Source organism: Rhineura floridana, chromosome 11 (assembly GCF_030035675.1).
Source record: "Rhineura floridana isolate rRhiFlo1 chromosome 11, rRhiFlo1.hap2, whole genome shotgun sequence".
Taxonomy (NCBI): Eukaryota; Metazoa; Chordata; class Lepidosauria; order Squamata; family Rhineuridae; genus Rhineura; species Rhineura floridana.
In genome coordinates this window covers 40,275,202-40,299,177 of record NC_084490.1, presented here as the reverse complement: position 1 = coordinate 40,299,177, position 23,976 = coordinate 40,275,202, and the positions used below count along the sequence as shown (strand labels likewise).

Sequence of the window (23,976 nt, the reverse complement as noted above, 5' to 3'; positions counted from 1 at the left end):
GAACTCTGTATTCTCTCTGTTTCGTATACCACCATGAAAACTTAGAGTGTTGTTAAGCAAGCATTTCTGAGTTCACGACTATAAGTTTTGTAAGATTTTGTTTTGAAATGAGCTTATGGGAAGCAGCAGAATGGCACGGGGGCATTTTCAAACATGGTGGAAGGTGAACAATCCATGCTGGCTATAGTATACAGCCACTCTTGTGGCTGTATAATTCAGAGTCATTTAGTAAACAAGAGTTAGTTTATCAACAGATGGGTATAAATCTCAAGTCCCAAAGACTTTTACTGGAAATTTGATCTGTTACTGTTATTTTTATTATTTTTATTGTGTTCATTAACAGTAGAGGAGTGGCAGATTCAGAAGTTCAGGTTCTCGTCATGAAAGTTGCACCACATCCCTCATAGCCACACCCCTTTTCCACTTTTCCTCGTCTTTCTTGCTCTCTCTGTCTTCTCCAAGTCTATACTCCACTACAACAGACATCCCTAGTAGCCAATCAGCATGAGAGGGGAGGCTGTGTGTTAGCTACTGAGAAGAGCCTTTCATTGATTATTTTGTACATAGGACCTGGCTGGGACCCTGTTCCCAAAAAAGTAAAGGGTCTACGACCCCCTGAGACTCCAGATGACTACACCTTTGCTTATTAATCACTTGTTACCTTAAAGGTAGAAAGATTTGTTTATGATAAACAGTAAGGAACAGTAGCTCTTTTTGAATTCTTTCTACTATACCCTTAGCTGTAAAGTGTTCTTATTGATAATGAACAAGTCTCAGCTTCTGTTAAACCATACTGGATATATGCCCATCTTGTCTTCCATTGGGTGTAGTTTACAGAAGTCCTGCTGCAACCTACAAAAACAAACATCAGTTCCATGAACGCTGTTAGGAATAGATTAATGTCCATATAGTTCAGCAAGTTTGCAAAGTTGATAGTTTTGAAAGTTTGTGATGGTGATGTCCTTGAACAACCGTCCCAAACTGCCCACTTTTTAAAGGTGATTACAAAAGAGCCCTGCAAGATCAGGCCAAAGACCATCTAAGGGAAGGACAATAGCTTGATATCTGCTTTGCATGCAGAAAGTTCTAAATTCAATCCAGAGCATGGAAAAGTTACTTTTTTTGAACTACAACTCCCATCAGCCCCAGCCAGCATGGTGCTGGCTGTGGCTGATGGGAGTTGTAGTTCAAAAAAAGTAACTTTTCCAAGCTCTGGTTCAATCCCCGGCATCTCCATGTAGGGCTGGAAGAGACTCCTGCCCCAAACTACTACTGGGTAGACAATACTGAGAAAGATAGAACAATGGTCTGACTCAGAATAAGGCAGCTTCCTAGGTTCCTATGTCACCCAGCATTCTGTTTTCACAGTGACCAACTATATGTCTGGACTCTGGACCCGAGTGCAAAAGCACTCTCCCTATTTCGATTCCCAGAAAGTGGTATTACTGCCTCTGACAATGGAGGTAGAATTAGCCATATACTCCATGAATTTGTTCAACCTTCTTTTAAAGCGATCCAAGTTATTGGCTGTCACTACATCTTGTGGGAGTTAATCTTGTGGGTCCTGAAACTTCCAACTTTCAGTTTCTTTGAATGGTCCCGGGGTTCTAGTATTATGAGAGAGAGAGAACATTTTCTCTGTGTCCACTTTCTCTGCAACATGCATAATCTTATACACCTCTATCATGCCCCTCTTACTCACCTATTTTCTAAACTAAAAAGTGCCAGATGTTGTGACCTTCCCTCATAGTGGAGTTGTATCATCCCCTTGATCATTTTGGTTGCTATTTTATGAAACTTCCAGCTCTAGAATATCCTTTTTCAGGTGAAGTAACCAGAACTGTACACAATAGGTTACAATTAGCTGGGCCCTCCAGATGTTTTTGGACGCTAACACACATCAGTCCCAGTCAGCATGGCCAGTGGTCAGGGATTATAGGAGTTGGAGTCCAAAAATATCTGAAGGTCCACAGGTACCCACCCTTCTGACAGGGGAACTACAGGTTACCCACAAATAAGTGTAACAAAATTGCAGCACTACATGATGATCAACATTCGTTGTTCCTGCTAGAGGAGCAAAATGTTCACCGAACGAGTTTTATAGCTGAGCAGGGATATGAACTCAACCCTCCCTGTTCCAGGTCTTTTAGCCGCTACATGACACTAGTTCTCAGTTTCAGTAGCTGAATGGGAGGGGGGGGAAAGGTTTTTTTGCATTTTCATCCTTCAGCCTTCTTTGCCTGCACCCCAAATATCTTTCCATAATTCACTACCAGTTTTCCTGAACAATGCACTGTTGACCTAGATCTTTGAAACAGAAATATAAACCATACGTTTCCACTGGCTAGGAAATGTTTTTTCCCTACTACAAACAAGCTGTTCCAAATTCTACAATACTAAAAACTAGCTCTTTTGGACTTGTCATTCCCTCCTTATGTGCTATGTTAAAATAATTTGGAATAAGATATCCTCTAAGATGGCTTGAAAAAAAGTCAAAAGCTCTTCTTTCCATGATGGATAAGGATAAATAGGTTTTCCCCAGTGCACTTTCAAATTCTAATGTGTTTCTTTTTAATGTTAATATTTTTAGCAACTGACACTCAAAGATTGACACAATCTTTCTTGCAAGGCTTGAAATGTTATTTACATAACATTTTAAAAACAGCCATTTCCAAAATGCTTTCAACGTGCACTTCGGAACATAGGGAGCCAAAGTTGGCAGACGTGTCAAACGATTTCAGCTTTACAGACTGATCCATAAGCCAATTAATCTGGAGCACTTTGATTTTGGCCAACTGATATGGCTTTAGGTCCAAACATTCATTTGAAGTAAATGGTACTAAATCAGCTTGCAACTAGCAATACTAATAATAAAGTATGCTAGGTATTGTACAGATCAGGTGATGTCCTTGATCAAAGGGTTTGCGCTATGTAAGAAAGACTAGCAGGGAGAAGGACACAGATTTGAGTGAATAGTAGGATTAGGAAAGAAGCAGGTCTGGTGGCATTGGAACAGCAAGTAAGCTTGAACTCGGGCTGTGTACACACCATGCATTTAAAGCACATTTTTTTAAAAGAGCACATGGGTTCCCCCAAAGAATCTTGGGAACTCTAGTGTATCCCTCATATTGTAATGGGCGACCTAAATGCTAGAATTGGCCCTAATAATGACATCCTGGCTGCATCTCCATTATGGGGGGCAATGGATATTGAAAAAGTTATTCCATGGTATGACAGAAGTTCTAAAGACCAAAAGGTGAATTATGCAGGAACACGCTTGATCCAACTGGTGGCCCGCCTGAATTTGATAATTATAAATGGGCATACCAAAGCTGATGCTCTTGCAGAGTTCACTTACATCTCTGGGCGCGATAGTAGTGTGGTGGACTATGTGTTGACCTCCCTCCCTTTATTCAGTCAGATTTCCAGCTTTCTAGTTGGCGACAGGTTGGAAAGCGATCACCTTCCCTTGACCTTTAATCTGAAAATAACAGGGGTGGGATATCTGACCTCATTCCCCCAATATGCAAACAGTCCATCTGACCCCTGTTATAAGAGAGCCTGCTGGAATAAAGTGACTTCTCTAAAGGTGGCCAGGATTCTTGACTCTCCCCTGGGCTTAAATCTTAGGTCTCGTATAACAGAGGCCAGTGAAATATCTGCTGCTCTGCTCGATTATTCTACTTTGTCTTCTGCTCTGAAAAATGCTTTAATAACATCATATCAACCTGGTCAATCAATAAAATCGATCTCTTCAAGTTGGTTTGATAAGGAATGCAGCGTGACTAGGTATAATTTAAGAAGAGTATATAACAACTACAGGAATACCAACTCATACACTCTTCCACCCGAATACTATCTGATCAAAAGGAAATATAAACAGCTAATTGCCTATAAAAAGAGACAAGCTATTCAGGAGAGATGGAAGGTTTTAATAAACGCCTCTTTAAATAACGATTCGAAACTCTTCTGGTCTTTAGTTACCGATGCCTTGGGATCTTCCTCCTTCTCCCAGTGCACCATCCCGTCTGCTATTTGGGAACACCATTTTACCACATTGTTCGCTAACCTCAGGGACCTGCCATTCCAGATATATACTTCGACAGAGCCCAGCTCTCTTCCAGCCTGGCCTCCTATAGAGCAAATGGAAGTAGCCATGCTGATTAACAACTTAAAATCTGGCAAGGCACCGGGGATAGACGCAATACCACCAGAACTGCTAAAGACCCATATTGAATGGTGGGGCCCACTGCTTGCAAATCTCTTCACCAAAATCAATCTTACTGGCAAGCTTCCCCTAGCCTGGCTTGAGGCGGTGGTTATCCCAGTATTCAAGAAAGGCGATAGAGGCGACCCTTCCAATTATAGGCCTATTAGCCTCCTCTCGGCCATGGGCAAGATTTATGCTAGCCTCCTAAATGTAAGACTGCAAACCTGGATAGAGGAGGAGGACATTCTGGGCCGGGAGCAGATAGGTTTCCGAAAGAGCAGATCTGCCATCGATCACCGCCTAGTATTACGGCACCTGGCGGAGAAGTATATGTGTATCTCCAGAAAGGGCCTTTTTGTCGCCTTTATGGATCTTAAGACTGCTTTTGACTCTGTCCCTAGGGAACTATTATGGGCCAAATTATCACAGACTTCGATAGATAAGCGCCTCCTGTTTCTGATTAGTCATCTCTACCAGTGCACTTCACTTCGTGTACACTGTGGTGTGAATGGTAATCTAACCAGTGCCATCTTTGCTAACACAGGGGTGCGCCAAGGCTGTGTCCTGGCCCCTACCCTCTTTAACCTCTTCCTCAATGATCTGAGCAGTTACTGCCTTGCTGATAATTTCCATTCTCCTAAATTGGCCGAAATGAGATGCCCCTTTCTGCTTTACACGGAAGATGCTGTGTTATTATCCTTTTCGAAGGTTGGCCTTAAACACCTCTTACGGGCTTTTATGGCCTACTGTGACAAAAACTTTCTCACCATCAATTTTATAAAATCAAAAATCATGGTTTTTACACGTAGGTTCTCGAAACAAGCATGGACTATAAATGGGCAAAAGATTGAGCAGGTTAGGCAATTCAGATACCTTGGGATTATTTTCTGCTCTTCACTCTCTTGGTCCGCTCGTGTCCGGGCCGCAGTTTTATCTGCCTATAATACCCCCAAGGCCACCACCCGATTCTTTTATACTAGAGGTGGCCAGTATATCCCGGCTGCTCTCCAAATCTTCAAAGTGAAAATTCTCCCCCAACTTTTATATGGAATTCCTATCTGGGTTATGAGCTTTAGTGCCAAAGTTGAAGTGGTGTTTTCGTGCTTTTTGCAAGCTATATTGGGGTTGCCACGCTGCGCCTCTGTGGCTGGACTTCACCTTGAAGCGGGCTTTACATCAATTGAGTGCTCAGCCTGGCTCCAGGCTTTTAGATTTTGGGCCAAAGTGGCCTACGCTGGACCTTCCTTAGGGTACTTAAACTTGTTATGGAGGGATTCCTTTATAAGCTCTTGGTCCAAGATCTTTAATGAAAAGATAAAGTGTCTTAGTCTTTCACTGGAGCTATTGTCAACCTGGGACCTTGAGGTAACGAATCATATTGTTGGTCAATGTATTAAGGACATCGACCTTCAATTCTCAATGGCCAGAGCACATACATCTTGCTCACCCATCCATTTTGGCTTGAGCTTTTCATTTCCAAAATATGCAGCTTATTTTGAAACTTTGACTTTTTCGCACTACCGATCCCTGTTTACCAGAGCCAGATTTAATTGTCTTCCCTCTGCAGTATTAGAGGGCCGTTTTCAAGGAGCCCCCCTGGAAAGGCGTCTATGCTTTTGTAAATTGGGGGAGGTTGAAACAATTGGACACGTCCTACTTTCCTGTGAACTATACAGGGATGTTTGATCTAGACTTATTTTTCCAATCACTAAAGCCTTTCCCGGTAGATCTATTGAGTGGCTCGTGCAATATCTTCTGTCTGACAAGGATAAAGACACTACTGAATTAGTTGCGAAGTTTCTCTATGTAGCTCAGACTTTACGGAAAAGGCCAATCTGTACTACCATGGCCTCTTGCTAAATTATTATCGTTAATACTGTATTTGGTTTTAATCTTGTTTGTTTAACTGACTGCTTAATCACTTGTATTGTGGGTCTATGACCGCATAATAAAATTTGATTTGATTTGATTTGTATCCCTCAGAGAGCTATAATTCCCAGCATTCTTGCCAAACTACAGTTCCCAGGGTTCTTGGTGGGTGGGAAATGTGCTTTAAATGTATGGTGTGTAGTATGCAGCCTGAGAAAGGTAGTTCAGGAAAGAATTTACTGGAAAAGCCTGTCTTGAGGTGTTTGAAGGCAAAGGTGTAATATGTGTCTGGCTATCCTAACTAGCTGCGTATAAGCAATGTGTAGCCTAATCCTAGTGTGTTAAATTAATTGGCTTCTGTGTCCTAAACGTATAGGATTGCAGGTGTTGGTAATACTATTCAGAATATTATATTTCAAACATTCCTGTGTACTTCTTTCTTTTTGCAGGCCTATTGCTAAAAAGGTGTACCTTATTGCTGCCTACAAAGGACAGACTGAAATACATACACAAGATACTTTCCGAAGTAAGCAATACAGCTTTTCCAAAAACGTTCATATGTATGCACATATTAATTGCCTTCTGCTGCCTAAAATACATAGGTAAACTGAAGGGTTTTTTCCTTGTATCTTTATAGATTTCCTGTTTTAAACTTAGTGGCTGCTCAGATCCTCTGCACTGTTCAGGTCTACAGTGTTATGGAGTGTTTTTACAGGTAAAGGATACTTTAAGGGAGAAAAGGGGATGGATTCCAGTGCTGTAAAACAAAACAAGGTTTCTGGGACTTAGTTTTCATCTGTGGTTACCCTTCTCTCTCCTTCCCCCCCCCATAGGTAAAAATAGTGAGATGGTAGAGTGGTGGTCTGCATGGTCCAGCTCAGTTCTTAGGCTGGAAATAAATGTTACAGGTGAAACTGTGTGTATATTCTGCAACATGTTCTTGATATAATCATAGTGCATTAGTAGTAATATATTCTGCTTTAGTTTGTTTTGTAATGCTGTCCCAATGTTAGCACATTATTGTTGTCCAGACTTCAGAGTGACTACAGTGCAACAAAAGTGGGGCAAATATAAATCACATTTGTAGTGTAGAAAGTTACAGGATTTCAGCAGGAAGTTACGGGATATGCACTGATTGGAAATGAAGCAGTGTGATCTCCCCAAAACATTTGCAGGTGCAAACAGTATTGAAAGTGGGATTACGTGTGACTGCCCCAACAGCATCATGAGCACCAATATTCATAAATGTTTAATAAAAAGGGATGTCCAGAGGGGCTTTCAGAGTGCCTGGTTTAGTGATACATTTGAAACTTGGTTTCAGATCACAGTTTGGAGAGAAAGAAACCAAGAGTGCTGGTTCAGACATAATGCTAAACCAGCTACTCCATGGTTTGTTTCACTGCTGGAGGAAGGAATGAGAATTTGTGGGAGAACTTGAGCTGCATGTACAGACTAATTTGCTTAGCCATGGTTTGAGCCATGCTTAGTGTTGCATCCAGAAGTGTTGCACAAAGTGCTATAGACAAGATAAGCAGTAGTCAGTATTATTCCATTAATTTCTCCAAATCACTGTGTGACAGACAGAGAAAGAATGGAAATGATAGCGGTCACTAAGGAAGCCTCCATGGATTCCAGGGGACAATATTATCAATAATAAGACTCTATAAAGGAAGCCACAGACCTGAACTTACAAGATCTGAACAGGGGGGTTTATAACAGATGCTGTTGGAAGTTGCTGATCCATAGGGTTGCCGTAAGTCATAATCGACTTGAAGGCACATAACAACGACCTGATTCTCGTTTGCTTTTCAAGCAGTAATTTGGAAATGTTGGTGTAAACTGTAAAATTTACTGCAGGTGATTGTCACTGCAAAGTCCCCTGCAAAAACAATGCATTGAATTGTATTCAGTTAAATTCTACTCAGAGTAGACCCCCTGGAAATTAAGGAACCTACATTAGTCATGTCTGTTATCTTCAGTGGGTCTTCTCTGAATAGGACTAGCATTGAATACCACCCTCAGATTGTGGGGTTTTGGAATGGACAAAAGAAATGCCTCCATCTGTCTATTAATCTATCTTTTCTGTCCTATATCACTGTGTGGAGGTATAACTGTACCCTACTCTCAAGTCACCTGCAGGAGTCTCAACCCTTGGATTATGTGATATTATGCCTGCAACAGAGAGTTCTCTCTGTGGGTGTGGCTTTATGCTTTTGCTATATGAGGCTTCATCCTCTTCCTGGTGTTGGTAAAGGCAGAGCTTAACTCTCTCTCTGGGCCTTATCACTGCCTCCAGGTGTCTGATGCAATTATTAGTCTTCAGAACATTAATCTGTCTCTCTTGTCAGCTCTCTTCTTCTGCTACTTGCCTTATCTCCCAAGGACAGTAGAGGCAGTTAGGGATGGAAAGGTCTGTTTGTTTCAGTTCTCTTATTTTTTTCATTTTTCCAGTGTTAAATTCAGTTCTCTAAATTTCTGCAGCAAACTGTGATTTAAAAAAAAAAAATCCTCATAAAAATTCTCCACCATTTTAGTGTGACTTTCTCCAAATAAACACATTTTCGTAGGCAGTTTTGACAAAGGTACACATTTTTGCAAGCCATTTCTCATCATTTCATGTCTTTTTGCATGTCATTTTTAGTCATGTATTCATTTTTATGCACACTTTCCCCTAATATACGTATTTTTGTAAATATTGTTTAGTTCTAATTTGAAATCTAAAATTCTAATAAATGCAAATTTCGATTCTCATATTGTTTTGGAAATTGCGAGTTTGATAAATTCTGCTTGAAATGTGAACTGAACTGAAATTCTCACCCATCCTTAGAGGCACTGTAATGGAGCTCAGTACTGAGTCATATCATATTCGAATACACAGAAAATATATGCACAGGTAAGAGACATCAGACCTTGCAGAGTAACTTGGTGATCTTCATGTCTACTTTTGTGTTTTTTTTTCTGTTTTGTTTTCAGACATTAACAGCAGGTTGGGATGAATTAGAATGTCACCGGGTTTACAACTTCCTCTGTGAGCTGAGCAATTTGCCCCGGAGAGTGCAGACAGTTGTCAGCAGCAAACCTGGTAAATACTGCATGTGAGGAAGAATGGTGTAAAAGTCAATATGTCCTGCAACCCTCTTGTTCTGAGCTAAGAAGGCATGGAGGCAAGGGCAAGAGCCTTGACTCTGAATTTGTTGAACTGCCAACCAAACTTGATTTACACTATTATTTGCAGCATTCTAACAGACTGTTCTGCACCCAGATTGATTCCTGCATGTTGTTATGATGTCTTAGGAAGTGCCCGAAAACTGGAGCTAAGGATAAGGATATTTTGTCGCAGTGTCCTCTTAAACCACTGGATTCATCGGAGTGATTCGGCATTTTGGCTGACACGTATTTTAAAGTCATGGCCGATGGTAAATCAAGCCCGGCTACTGTATATAATATTTGGACCTGCTTCTACTTTGGATGGTAAGACGTTTTAATTTATAAGGCATTGAGTCTATGACAGATAGAAAAATACAGATAGAAACCTATGAATTCAGCCTCTGAAATTCCAAGTGTTGCAAGAAGTCCTAAGCACATTAGGAAAAGTACCATGAAAGTATACAGATTTACATAATTCTTGTTGAAGAGACTATCATTGCTAGTTGTGCAATTGCTGCAGACCATAGTGGGAAGCTTCTATGAGCCAGTTGGTGGAACCAGCCTCCAGCCTTTCATGCTGCAGTTGTCATTGGTTTATTCCCTTTCCTTAGGACGAAGACGCAATTTGACAGATGACCCTTGGCATATGCAAGGGAGGCAACAATTTACACATTGCCTCCAGACTTTGCCTGTCTCAGCTAGTAAAGAAAGTGCTTGACAGATTTTCACAGTTTAGTATGAGGAAAGCTTGATTTTTCTGTAATTCCCCCTCCTCCCTTCATTATTTCCCATCTGTGTCTTCTTATACATTTTTGGTTTCTTTTTGCAAATTGCATGACTAGTTTACAGCAGTGCATCTCCACACATGTAGGCTACTCCCTCCTGTCTGTTTTGTAGGAAATTAACAAAGTCACTTCTCATGAAAAAGCAAATCATGTCAATTGTACCTGACATTCAAGCTGCTTCCACATTAAATGTTTAGTGTGAAATCATCATGCATCATTCATTCATATTTATGAGGAGGGAACACATACCTTCATCATCCACTTGTAATCCTTTGTGTTTTTGTTATATTTTCTTCTGCAAAAAGTCTGACTTTTTTTTTTAGAAGGATGGAAGAGTAGTTCAATCTGCTACTAGTGTAAATGCCCTTAGTGCTACTTTTCCATCTTTTTAAAGAGGCTTGGTTCTGATGTGGACCTGTATATCAGCCAGGTGGCTCTATCACAGCTTAGCACACACTAACTAAAACATTTCTGGTGGGCACCATTTCACAACCCCATATTTAAAAAAAACATATTTTAATTAATGTTGCTGTGCTCTTCTGACAATATATTTTTTATTAAAATATTGGCAAAATATTGCATATATAGTAAAATATATATGTGTGTGTGTGTATACACACACACACATACACACATGCTTGTATATTGTTATGAGCATGGGGGTTGGGATGGATGATTCCTGTGGGTCCCCTTTCCAGCCTGTGATTTGGAATCCTGTGCCTTGGAATGAGGAACTCTCTGCTGGTCAAATGAGTCTTTTGTTAATCAAATAGATTGGCCAGGTAAGGTAATGGGCCGATCAGTTGCCTAGCAACGGTGAATGGGCCAGGGAGACCCTTTTGTCATTGAAACTCTTCAGGAGAGGATCCCCCCCCCCTCCTGGAGCCCAGCAGAGGCTTGTATTTTGAGTTGTGTGTAGAGATTTGCTGGAAACTGAAGGCAGGCAGAGAGAGACTGACTCTCTGCACCATGGCATTTGGGGTGCCTCCTGCAACCCAGATGGAAAAGCTGGATATTGGACTGCTGATGCATTGAACCCCTCCATCCTTGAGCTCAGGTTGGAATGTGTGTAAATAAATAAACCATATTTCATAAAGACACCTCAGTCTCCACTGACCTTCTTCCCAAAGGAAACCAAACCCTGGATGAGTGGAGGGACCCCCGAAATCTCACCACTCGGAGATTGGGGGAGGCGCGCAACAATATTAAAATATGAGCAAAATCTCCCTCTAGGATTCACACCTTAATGTGGTGAGGGGGTTTGAGTGTCAAAGAAGCTGAGAGCAATGCTGTCAGGAGTCTAGACCAAGAGGCTAGACTCCTAGCAGGGTCACCCAAGGCAGAATGGTCAAAACTGAGACATCAGACTAGGATACATCCAGACTCGGAGGAAGGTAATGGTAAACCACCTCTGAATACCTTTTACCATGAGAACCCTATAAATAGACTATCCAAAATGCAGCATGAGATAGTGCTGGAAGATGAGACCCCAAGGTCAGGTGGCACTTATCGAGCTACTAGGGAAGAACGGACAAATACGAGTAGCGGTATGACTAATGATGCAACTGGGTCAAAGCCAAAAGGAAGCTCGGAGGGTGATGCACACAGATGCAAAAGGAGAGTCCGACGTACACAATAGGAACATAGAATGTGAGAAGCATGAACCAGGGAAAGTTAGAAATTGTCAAGCAAGAAATGGAACATATCAACATTACAATACTTGGTGTGAGTGAATTAAAGTGGACAGGAATGGGACACTTTCAATAAGGCAGCTACAAAATATTTTATGCAGGAAATGATAAATTAAGAAGAAATGCGGTTGCTCTATTAGTGAGAAGTGATGTAGCAAATTAGAAGCTATAACCCAAGGTCTGAACGAGTGATATCAGTGAGACTTAATGGGAAACCTATCAACCATCACACAAGTCTATGCTCCAACTGCAAACACAGAAGAAAAGGAAATGGAGAGATTTTATGCAGAAGTACAGGAAGAAATTGATCACACACCAAAACAGGATGCTCTGATCATGGGGGACTGGAATGCAAAAGTAGAGAACAGAAAAGAACTAGAAATTGTGGGAAAATGGGGCTTAGGAGATAGAAATGAAGCAGGAGAGAAATTTATTGAATTCTGTGGAGCCAATTATTTGTTTCTTGCAAACACAGTTTTTGATCAACCAAAAAGACAACTGTACACATGGACATTACCAAATGGTCAATATAGGAATCAAATCGATTATATAATTGGAAGCAGAAGATGGAGAAGCTCCATACTTTCTGTGAAAACAAGACCGGGAACAGACTGCAGTACAGATCATGAACCAGTAATATTGAAAATCAGAGTAAAGCTAAAGAACAACAAAGCAATCATAATGCCAAAATCAGAGCTTGGAAAAGTTACTTTTTTGAACTACAACTCCCATCAGCCCAATCCAGTGGCCATGCTGGCTGGGGGTGATGGGAGTTGTAGTTTTAAAAAAGTAACTTTTCCAAGCTCTGGGCAAAATACAATCTAAATAACATCCCAGAAGAATTTAAAGATAAAATAAGGAACAGATTTGAGGCTTTAAACCTAGCTGATAGAGAACCAGAAGAACTATGTAGTGAAGTCAGATACATAATCAGGGAGGAATGGAAAAAGACAATATCTCTAGTTAAAAAGAGAAAAAGACCTCAATGGATGACTGAAGAAACTCTTAAGATGGTTAAAGATAGAAGAAAAGCAAAAGCAAAAGGAGAGAGAAACATGGTTAGAACCCTAAATTCAATAATACAGCGACTAGCATGTAGGGACAAAGAGAACAACTACAATAATTATCGTACAGAAATAGAAGGGTTCACGGGGATTTCCCCCATCCACTGACCCAGAGCAGTTAGGTCATGCCCAATGGTGTGGATAGAACATAGCAGGATGAAGATAAAGTGTAACATTCCCAATATGTGGAAAGTCAATTGCAATTGTAGCTTCCAGTGGAACAATGATTAATCATTCCTAGGAACCACCCATTTGTAACCAACCTAACTTGAGTACCTTTCTTCCATTTCAGGGAATAGGCTGGGGTTTAACACTAATTCTTCTCCAACTTTATTCCCCTGCTCAGTGATTCTTGTGCTTAATGTAATTCAGGGCATGTGGTTTGGCAGAAAATGACTGAAGGTCCAACGGACGAAACCAGTTTGAAAGGGTTGGCAGATGCTATTAAACTACTGTATGACACAGAAGCAAAAGAGTGGACAGCAGACGATGTCATCAGTCTGGTAGATGAACTTGCAGGTACAGCACTGCCTCTATCTTGGTTGATCTTTCTGGCTTAGGTGGCAGGATTGTTTCGCTGGACATGATGTTTCAGTATGTGCCCAGTCCCCACATTTTACTTTGCCCCCAATTAGTTGGCAGGGGTGCAGTACACTGTGATCATAAACTGGAAAACTGCACAAACTCAGCCCAGATACATGCTACTCATAATTCAGAATGACCCCATGGATATGTAGACTGGTTTTGAGGGCCAAAATAGATGTGATGGGGGCCATCATGTGTCTTCTCCATTCATATGTAAAGTGGGAGCTGATGGATGTTGTAGTTCAAAATATCTAGAGGGCACCAGGTTGGGGAAGGCTGTCTTACTTTAGCAGTAAAAGGGGAGAGGGGAGTGTTGAACTTTCCCTATTTCCTCCCAACAGTAATTTATTCCAAAAAAGTTTTGGATGGAGAGGGCTGCAGCTCAGGGGCAGCACACATGCTTTGCATGCAGAGGGTCTCGGGATCAATCCCTGGTATCTCCTGGTAGGGCTGGGAAAGATCCCTGCCCAGCACCCTGGAGAGTTACTGCCCATCAGTACTAACAATACTGAGCTACATGGACCAATGATCTGACTTGGTATAAAGCAGCTTTCTATGTTTCTGTGTTCTCCCTCCCTGGGTCTTATACTAGAAATGGGCTAGGAATGAAGGAAAGTAGCTAGAGCAATGGACTGAGTCACAGGAGAGGGTAGGGTTCACCACTCCTTGTTCACACATTTTTTGTACAGCTCAAGTAAGACTGCCACTTTACATATGAATGGGGAAGCCACATGAAAAGAAATAACTGTCACATCTAGTTTGGACCGTTACATCTAGTTTGGCCCTGAGATGTTCTGGAAATGTTTATAGAATCCTTTCAACATTTATATCCTAGCATCATGTTGCCAGGATTTCCTTATTTCAAATATTGTGTCTGCATTCCAGTGTTATTGGATTGGAGGGTTGGTATGGGTGAAGTCTTTGGGTCCCCTCCAAGCTTGTGATTCTGTAGCTGGAAACGTTGGGATTTGTAGCAGAAGGTACCTGCTGAGCCAGTTCCTTTGTTAAGTTAATGGGTCTGTCACATACCCACTTTTCATGTCTAAAGACCTGGTCAAGGGAAGATGTGTTGCCATAGGAACAACTGGGTACACCCCCACCCTACCCCCATCATAGGCCAAATAGGTATCCATGTGGTTTTGGTCTGAGTTGAAGTTGAGGAGCTGGAAAGACACAAAGAGGCTTGTCTTACTCTCTGTGCTGAATCCAAAGCTTCCCTAGAAGCCTAATGGGGATGCAAGAGCTTTTGGAGTGTTAATGCTCTGAGCCTCTTCCATCTTATATACATATATATATGTTTAAATAAACCATATATCATAAAGACACTACAGTCTCCACTGAGCTTCATTCCAAGGAAACCAAACTTTGTGTAAGCAGTGGAACACCTGGAAGTGTCTCTGTTTGGATATTGGGGTGTGTGCAACACCAGGACACCATAGGCCTACACTATACTTGATTGTTTATATTCCTAAAATATACTGAAAACTTAAGCACAAAGAAGAAGCCATTCTATCTCTAGTTTAGCCTTTATTGTTTTAATAGAATCAATTCCTCCAAGTAGCATTCAAACTACACTATACCACAGTGCACTGGTTGAAGCTGGTTGAAGACAGTTAAAAAGAGGGAAATACATTGTGCCAAAAGTTGCAGAAATATTTTAAATGTGTATATTTTACAGATAGTTATAGAAGTTACCAAATGTTTTTGAAGGAGCCCATGACAACAGCATAAGTGAGAACATTCTCCCCCACTTCTTATTTTTCCTTGTAGAGTTTTGGAAGTGAGGGGTTGGGGAGGATGGATCGATTCTTGTCAGGTTAACTTTCATGAATCACAAATGTTATGATTGTGTCAATAATGTACCAAAACATTGTTGCTTCCTGTTAGAAGGAAATAGAACTTGCATGATAGGGATGTTTGGAAATGCCTGCTCCAGAAAGTCCCTAAAATAGTTAGGCAAATGTGGATATGCAATACATATTTTTATAGTTGGTTTTTCCATGCTGTAAAGGTTTAAAAACAGATAAATTGCTTGAATTGTGGGAACAATTTGAATTCCCCAGTTGGCATGCAGGAGGCATCCAGACACCAGCGGGTTAACCTCCCCATCTGCAAGGACATGTGACCAAGTTATTAGTTTAGCCAGCTCCTGAGACTACTGCTCCAATTCCTTTCCCAGCTTCACTTGGATCAGAGCACTATTTTAATCTTTCTGCCTCAGGGCACTTCAAAACCATCATTATTTTCAGGTGGGATTCAATCACATTCCAGCAAATTCAGGCTGTGCAATTAAAGCTGATTTGGAGCTCTTACAGAACAAACCTACTTCTCCAAAAGATCAGACTTTTTGCAAATAGGAAAGTTGCAGGAAAATATACTGGAAAATGTGGGATTACATTTTCTTCACTCAGCATCCATCCTTGCAGACAAATCAGGATGAATGATCATTAAACAGCCAAAGTTGTCTAATCTCTGAAAACAAATCACTCTGAATGGTCATTAAACAGGTCATTTGGGAGTTATCTTAAATTATTAGTTTTGCCTCTATTCAGGTTATGCCTCTGTTCTGCTTTTCACTGTTTTCTTCTGTGTTGGCACTGACAGTTCCTTCTCCATTTAACTTTCCCTGTATGGGGGGGGAGAAATCCCCCTCATTTTTCTTATTTTCTTTCTGTCTTTCCCTGCTTTGGCTTCTCGCTGTGAGAATGCCAGGACCAGGAAAACAGCATCCCTTCCTGCAATACAAAACCAGAGAGTGGCATATTGGGGTGCTACATTCAAAAGCAAAGGTCACGAAATTGCAAGCTCTCCCCCCATGAACAGCAGCAGGAGACTTCTGAAGGATGCCCTTGATGGACCCAATCAGAACAGTGGTCACCACTAGAGATGGAAAGATCTGTCAGTTTCAGTTCTCTCAGTTTCTCATTTTTCCAACCTTTAATTCAGTTCTCCACATTTCTGTTGCAATTTGTGATTTAAAAAAAAAAACTCATTAAAATTCTTCAGCATTTTAGTCTGAATTTCTCCCACTAAACACATTTTTGTAGGCTGTTCTGACTAATGTAGACATTTTTGCAAGCAATTTCTCATAATTTATATTTTTGTATGTTATTTTCACTAATATATTCATTTTATGCACATTTCCCCTCTAATAATGCATTTTTGAAACATTGTTTGGTTGGAGGATTGCACTGCAAAATTCAAATAAGTGTGAATTTTGAGAGATGACTGAATTTTAGTTCTCATATAGTATCAGAAAATACAAATTGCATACATTCTGCTTTAAATGTGAACTGAATCAAATTTCTCCCCTATCCATAGTCACCACACAGATGCCAATCTCCCCGAATGGGGAGCTCACTATCAGGGGCAAGTGGTGCAAAGGTCTTAGATCTCCTGGGGAAGGGAACACAGCATCAATTGGTTGGAGCTCTGGTCTAAACATCTCGTCCAGAGAGCCTTCAAGGATCCCTTGTACCTTCATCATGTGTCAATGTGGTAATGGTGGCATATCTTGCTCCCACGCCAAAGTGATGGCCCTTCTCTCCTGGATTGAGAGCAATCTCCTGTTCCTGCATGTACAACATATAAAAGGGGACCTAAATGTCAGAGCAGAGTTCCTGAGCTGGATGATTCTAGATCCTGGAGAATCAAGTCTCTCCCTGGGGGACTTCAGACTACTACAGAGTTGATTTAAGTTTCCAGTCCTGGATCTGTTTGCCTCAGCACTCATTCACAAGACACCTTGTACTTCTCTAGGTTCCTGGAGGTGAAAGCGGAGGAGATAGATGTCCTGAATCTTCTGTGGCCGTAGTGTCTGTTTTATGCCTTTCTTCCTACACCATTGATAGCCAGAGTTCTGAGCAAGAGAAAGGGCTCTGGTATTCCTGATTACTCCTGATTACTTTTGAGCTGCAGAATGTGGCACAGGAAGGACACTGGCATCTTCCTCTAATTGTGGACCTTCTGACACGGTGTCGTTAGTGGCTTGGTGGATCCAGGCATGTTTTGCCATTGGGTATGAGTCTTAACACTTCCCTTGTCCTCTTAACATCAAGGCCAACTCCACCAGAACAGCGGCTACCTCAGTGGCACTCTCTACTAATGCTCCTCTGGATGAAATTTGGTGGGCGGCTATGAGGCCATCACCTACCACCTTCAAAAGGCTCCACAAGATTGAGCAGTATGCTTCTGCTGAAGTAGCTTTTGGTAGACAGATCCTACTGCCATCCTGTCCCATGCCACCTGATTAACTAGTCAGCTTGAAAAGTCCCATTGGTGTCTGGATGCCTCCTTTATGCCAGTCATGGAAAGAAACTTTGGTACTTACTATGAATGCTGCTTCCACTGGGTGTGCGTGTGCAGGAGATGTTCAGCCCACCTAATATTGCCAGGTGGCACCTTTGTTGGGAAATATTGGCAATTTTCCAACAAAATGGAGAAAGTTTCACTATTTCCCTTCTAGACTACCTCTTTGTGCCAGCTCTAACTTGGGATGGGGAGTGCCTTTTTTTTCCACATGACTGACCCAAGACATTCTTCTGACTGAGGGAAGGACAAGCTTGCACCCTGCATTCAACATTCAGAAGCTGACTAGACTGGCAATTCAAATGTTACTTCAACACCAGCAATTTTGGCACACACAACTCTCTCCTTCAGTGTGGAAGAATGCTGCCCCCCTACATCTGACACTTGAAGCAATTGCCTCATTCTGCCTAATGGTAGGGCTGGCTTTCTTTTCCAGTTTCTCTTAGAATCATAGAATTGAAAGTCCAACCCCCTGCTCAATGCAGGAATCCAAATTAAAGCATACCCGACAGGTAGCTGTCCAGCTGCCTCTTGAATGCCTCCAGTGTTAGAGAACTCACCACCTCCCTAGGTAATTGGTTCCATTGTCGTACCACTCTAACAATTAGGACGTTTTTCCTGATGTTCAGCCGCAATCTGGCTTGCTGCAACTTGAGCCCATTATTCAGTGTCCTGCACTCTGGGATGATCGAGAAGAGATCCTAGCCCTCCTCTGTGTGGCAACCTTTCAAGTACTTGAAGAGTGCTATCATATTTATTTATTTATTTATTTATTTATTGCATTTGTATACTGCCTCATAGCCAAAGCTCTCTGGGCGGTTTACATTAATTAAAAACATTAAAAACAAATATACAAATTTAAAAACACATTTTTAAAAACAATTTAAAAACACATGCCAAAATGCCTGGGAGAAGAGGAAAGTCTTGACCTGGCGCCAAAAAGATAACAGTGTTGGCACCAGGCACACCTCGTCATGGAGATCATTCCATAATTTGGGGGCCACCACTGGGAAGGCCCTCTCCCCTCTATCTTCTCTTCTCAAGACTAAACATGCCCAGTTCTTTCAGTCCCTCCTCATAAGGCTTTATTTCCAGTCCCCTGCTCATCCTCGTTGCCCTCCTCTGAACCCGTTCCAGTTTGCCTGTATCCTTCTAAAGGTGTGGTGTCCAGAACTGGATGAAGTACTCAAGATGAGGCCTAACCAGTGCCGAATAGAGGGGAACCAATACTTCAAGCAATTTGGAAACTATACTTCTGTTAATGCCGCCTAAAATAGCATTTGCCTTTTTTACAGCAACATCACACTGTTGGCTCATATTCAGCTTGTGATCAACAACAATCCCAAGATCCTTCTCACATGTAGTACTGCTGAGCCAAGTATCCCCCTTCTTATAACTGTGCATTTGGTTGATTTTTCCTAGGTGTAGAACTCTGCACTTATCCCTGTTAAATTTCATTCTGTTGTTTTCATCCCAATGCTCCAGCCTATCAAGGTCCCTTTGAATTTTGTTTCTGTTTTCCAAGGTATTAGCTATTCCTAACAATTTTGTATCATCTGCAAATTTGATAAATATTCCCTGCACCTCCTCATCCAAGTCATTAATGAAAATGTTGACGACCATTGGGCCCAGGGCCGAGCACTGTGGTACTCCATTTGTTACCTCCCCCCAGTTTGAGAAGGAACCATTGATAAGCACTCTTTGAGTACGATTTTGTAGCCAACTGTGGATCCACCTGATAGTTGTTGCATCTACCCCACATTTAGCTAGCTTGCTAATCACAATGTCATGGGGCACTTTGTCAAAAGGTTTGCTGAAGTTGAGATATATTATGTCCACAGCATTCCCACAGTCTACCATGGAGGTTACCCGATCAAAAAACGAGATAAGTTTAGTCTGGCAGGATTTGTTCTTGATAAATCCATGTTGGCTTCTAGTAATCACTGCATTGTTTTCCAGGTGCTTACAGATTGACTGCTTTATAATCTGTTCTATAATTTTTCCAGAGATCAATGTCAGTCTGTAATTCCCAGGTTCCTCCTTTTTTCCCTTTTTGGAGATTGACACAACATTAGGCCTCCTCCAATTGTCTGGCACTTCACCCATCCTCCACTATTTCGCAAAGATAATAGACAGTGGTTCCGAGAGTTCTTCAGCCAGTTCCTTCAATACTCTAGGATACAGTTCATAGGGCCCTGGAGATTTGAACTCATTCAAAGTGATTAGGTATTTCTTGACCATTTGTCTATCAATCTCAAGCTCCAATTCTGCCCCTTCAACTTCATGTTTCCCAGGAGGGTCATAGACCCTCTTTTGGGAGAAGACTGAGCCATAGTAGGAATTGAGCACTTCTGCCTTTTCTTTGTCATCTGTTATCATTTTGCCATCCTCATTGAATAGCTGTACCACCATTTCTTTTCTCTGTCTTTTACTATAGAGGTACCTGAACAAAGCTTTTTTGTTGCTTTTGACATCTCTCACTAACCTCAGCTCATTCTCAGCTTAAGCCTTCCTGACACCATCTCTGCAATTCCGCGCTACCTGTCTGTGCTCTTCCTTTGTGGCCTGGCCTTCCTTCCACTTTCTGTATGTGCCCTTTTTTGTTTTCAGGTCATCTCTAAGCTTTTAGTGAAGCCACACTGGCTTCTTCTGCTGTCTTTCCCCTTTTCTCCTTGACAGAATTGTTTGCCATTGTGCCTTTAGAATTTCATCTTTTAGAAGCTCCCACCCATCTTGGACTCCTTTTCTCATTAGGGTTGCTTGCCACAGAACCTTACTTATCATTGTTCTGAGTGTATTAAAATCGCCTTTCCTGAAGACCAGGGTACGTGTATGACTACTCTCAGCTTTTGCTTCCTTTAAAATAAAAAAATCTAGTATAGCGTGGTCACTTTCCCCCAGTGTTCCCATAACTGCCATTTCATCCACCAAGTCATCTCTGTTGGTTAGAATCAAGTCAAGGTTAGCTGATCCTCTAGTTGCTTCCTCCACTTTCTGTAGGAGAAAGTTATCTCCAACACAAGCCAGGAATTTCTTGGAAGGGCCATATTTGGCAGAATTTGTCTCCCAGCAGACATCAGGGTAATTGAAGTCCCCCACTACTATTACATTATGCCTCCTCGAAACATTGGCAATCTACTTTGCAAACATTTCATCTCCTTGACTGGGTTGTCTGTAGTAGACTCCAATCACCATGTTCCTTTAATTCCTTGACCCATTTATGTTAATGCTGTTGACCATTGAACCGCACTGTTATTGAGTGTTTTTTTATTAAGTCTGAAAGTGTGGAAATCTGTAGCTAAGAGAAGTTATGTCTTTGCCCAGTCTGGGAACGGATAGTCAAAGCTGTTGTTATGGCAGTATCAAGATAGACTGGGAGAGTTCTAGCAGCTATCTGTGTTGAGCTGAGTCTTCTGTGTAATGTTTTTGAACTGTGAACTTCTCTCCTAGAGGGGGGGATCTTAAAGCCTTAAGCCATAATGTCTTAATTAAAAAAAAGACTCTTAACCTGATCTAATGTATCTGAGAGGTTTCTTGAGCAACTTAACTCCAACGTAACGTATGCTGTTTCACGCAACAACGCACACATGCCAACAGGGGTTATGGGCCCAGATCCACAGCGTGTTACACGGGAGTAAGTTGCTGGTCTGAACGGCAGACGGAGTTCCAGAGGGCAGCTTGATCGATTGTACCAGACAGAGGTGAGCAACATGGCTGTAAACCTGTCTGGGGGAGGCTTGCCAATGGAAAGATTGACGGAAAAGAATTTTACCAGCTGGAAGCCGAGGATGAGGGCTTTGCTGATAAAAGAGGATTTATGGGACATTATAGATGCACCCCCTCCGGCGGTACTGACCGTGGCCTGGAAGCGCAGAGATCAGAGGGCGCAGGCGTTTATAATCTTGGCTCTATCGGATTCTCAACTGATGTGTGTAAGAGATGAGCCGTCGGCTAAACAGATGTGGGACACGTTGCAGGATTTGTCCCAGGAATGGCAGCGGAGGCAGGAGGCGAAGAAAAGTGCCGTGCCGAGGGAGGCTGTCGGAAGCAAGAAGGCAAAGAAAAGTGCCGTGCCGAAGGAGGCAGCCAGAAGCAAGCAGGAACAGAGGCTGAAGGCTTGTTTTATTTGCGGAGATCGTAGACATCTCCAGCGGGACTGTGCAGTCAAGCGGAACTCCAGGGACGGAGGCTGGAAGCAGGGAAATGTGAACTTTGTAAACAAAAGTCTCAAGATTTAGGACCTATTGACTGGATTGTTGACAGTGGGGCAAGCCATATATTAATTAAAGACAGGAGTTTGTTTTACACGTCTACAAATGAGCAGGACTTTGTTTTACTTGCGAATGGATCGCAGAAGAGCGTGGAAGCCCGAGGACTGGTGAGATTTGATAAACTTGGAATACTTTCAGAAAGTTTGTTTGTTCCAGAATTAGCTCATAACATTTTGTCAGTCAGAAAACTGGTGAGTTGTGATTTTTCTGTATTGTTCCACAAAGACAAATGTTATGTAATGAGGGGAGATCAAGTATGTTTACAGGGAAGCCTTAATGATTCACAGTTTGTAATAAAGAGCAGTCAAGCAGGGTGTGCTGTGTTAAATGCTGAGGCACAGGTACATCAGGGCTGCGTCCATGAATGGCATCAAAGGCTGGGGCATGCAAACCTTGACACGATTAAAAAAAACCCAATGCATAGTGAAGACATGCGTTTAAGAAATTGTGGACAGTTAATGGATTGTGATTCTTGTCATAAAGCTAAAATGACTATTGCACCAATTAACCAGGAGGCTGAAAGAACCACAACAGCTCCCTACCAGCTAGTTCATGTTGATTTATCAGGGCCAATAAATGCTTCACGCGGAGGTACTAAATTCTTCATGGTAATCGTAGATAATTATTCTAGATATACAAATCTTTATTTGCTCAAGCAGAAAAGTGAAGCGGAGCAGAAGCTGAAACTGTTCATTAAGAGAATCGAAACTCAACATGGCACCACAATGGGGGCTATACGCTCGGACCAAGGGGGGGGAATTCACAAGTAAAGCATTGAGTGACTTCCTTGAGAGTAAGGGAATAAAACAGAATTTTACTGCTCCATACAGCCCGTTTTCCAATGGAACTGCAGAGAGAAAAAACAGGGTGCTGCAGGAAGCAATGAGAGCCATATTAATGGATTGCAGTTTAGGGAATTCTTTTTGGACAGAAGCAATTCTTTATGCGAATTATATTCACAATAGGGTATTACACAGTGCACTTGGAACGTTTCCTTATGAGAAAATCACTGACAGAAAACCTAAAATACAACACATTCAAAAATTCGGGGCAAGATGCTGGATCCACATTCCACAGGGAAAAAGGAGGGGCAAGCTTGCGCCCAGAGCACTGCAAAGTTTTGTTTTGGGATTTCAGAATGCATATTTCAGAATTTGGTGTCCAGAAACACAGCAATTAATTCTGAGCAGAAGCATTAAAGTCTCAGAAAAGCCTTGGGATCAAAGAAAAACAGTTGTTCTTACAGGGTCAGATGACACACAAGCACAATCATTTAAGCCAAATCTTGACATTAAAGTGGAGGGCACACATATTCCACTCAGAGATGCGTTAAATGAGCTCATTTGTGGGAAACGTAGATCGAAGAAACGCAAGGCTGAGGAAATGAAATCTCCAGCACAGACTGTGCCAAGCACAAGCACAGATGGAGGGGCAGAGAGAGCAGAAGCCCTAGTGCCTTTAAGACGTTCTACAAGATCAAACATAGGGAAACCGCCAAAAAGATTCACAGTGGGGGTAGTGACCAGTCCTGAAATGCATAAACTAGTGGAAATGGATCCTGACACTTTATATTTGACATGTGTACAGCCAAAATTTAATTGAATAAAGTTTTAGCGAAATGTGCAGAGATGTTCTGAACTGTACTGAAATATAAGCTGTATTGCAAGATGTATTATAGAAATGTATTATTGTAATTGTTGTAATGATTTACAGACATAATGGAAAAAGGGGGGATTGTTGACCATTGAACCGCACTGTCATTGAGTGTTTTTCCATCAAGTCTGAAAGTGTGGAAATCTGTAGCTAAGAGAAGTTATGTCTTTGCCCAGTCTGGGAACGGATAGTCAAAGCCGTTGTCATGGCAGTATCAAGATAGACTGGGAGAGTTCTAGCAGCTATCTGTGTTGAGCTGAGTCTTCTGTGTAATGTCTTTGAACTGTGAACTTCTCTCCTAGAGGGGGGGATCTTAAAGCCTTAAGCCATAATGTCTTAATAAAAAAAAAGACTCTTAACCTGATCTGATATATCTGAGAGGTTTCTTGAGCA

At 41.7% G+C, this 23,976-nt stretch overlaps 1 protein-coding gene across 1 annotated transcript in view; it reads left to right on the top strand.

Moving 5' to 3' along the window:
• Nucleotides 1–23,976, top strand: part of FBXO47 (F-box protein 47) — a 46,719-nt gene that overhangs the window by 15,463 nt on the left and 7,280 nt on the right. Inside the window, exons 4-8 of the mRNA XM_061589466.1 lie at nt 6,529–6,605; nt 6,717–6,794; nt 9,053–9,176; nt 9,365–9,550; nt 13,139–13,285. Coding sequence (XP_061445450.1) covers nt 6,529–6,605; nt 6,717–6,794; nt 9,053–9,176; nt 9,365–9,550; nt 13,139–13,285 — 612 coding nt within the window. The remainder of the gene's footprint in view (nt 1–6,528; nt 6,606–6,716; nt 6,795–9,052; nt 9,177–9,364; nt 9,551–13,138; nt 13,286–23,976) is intronic.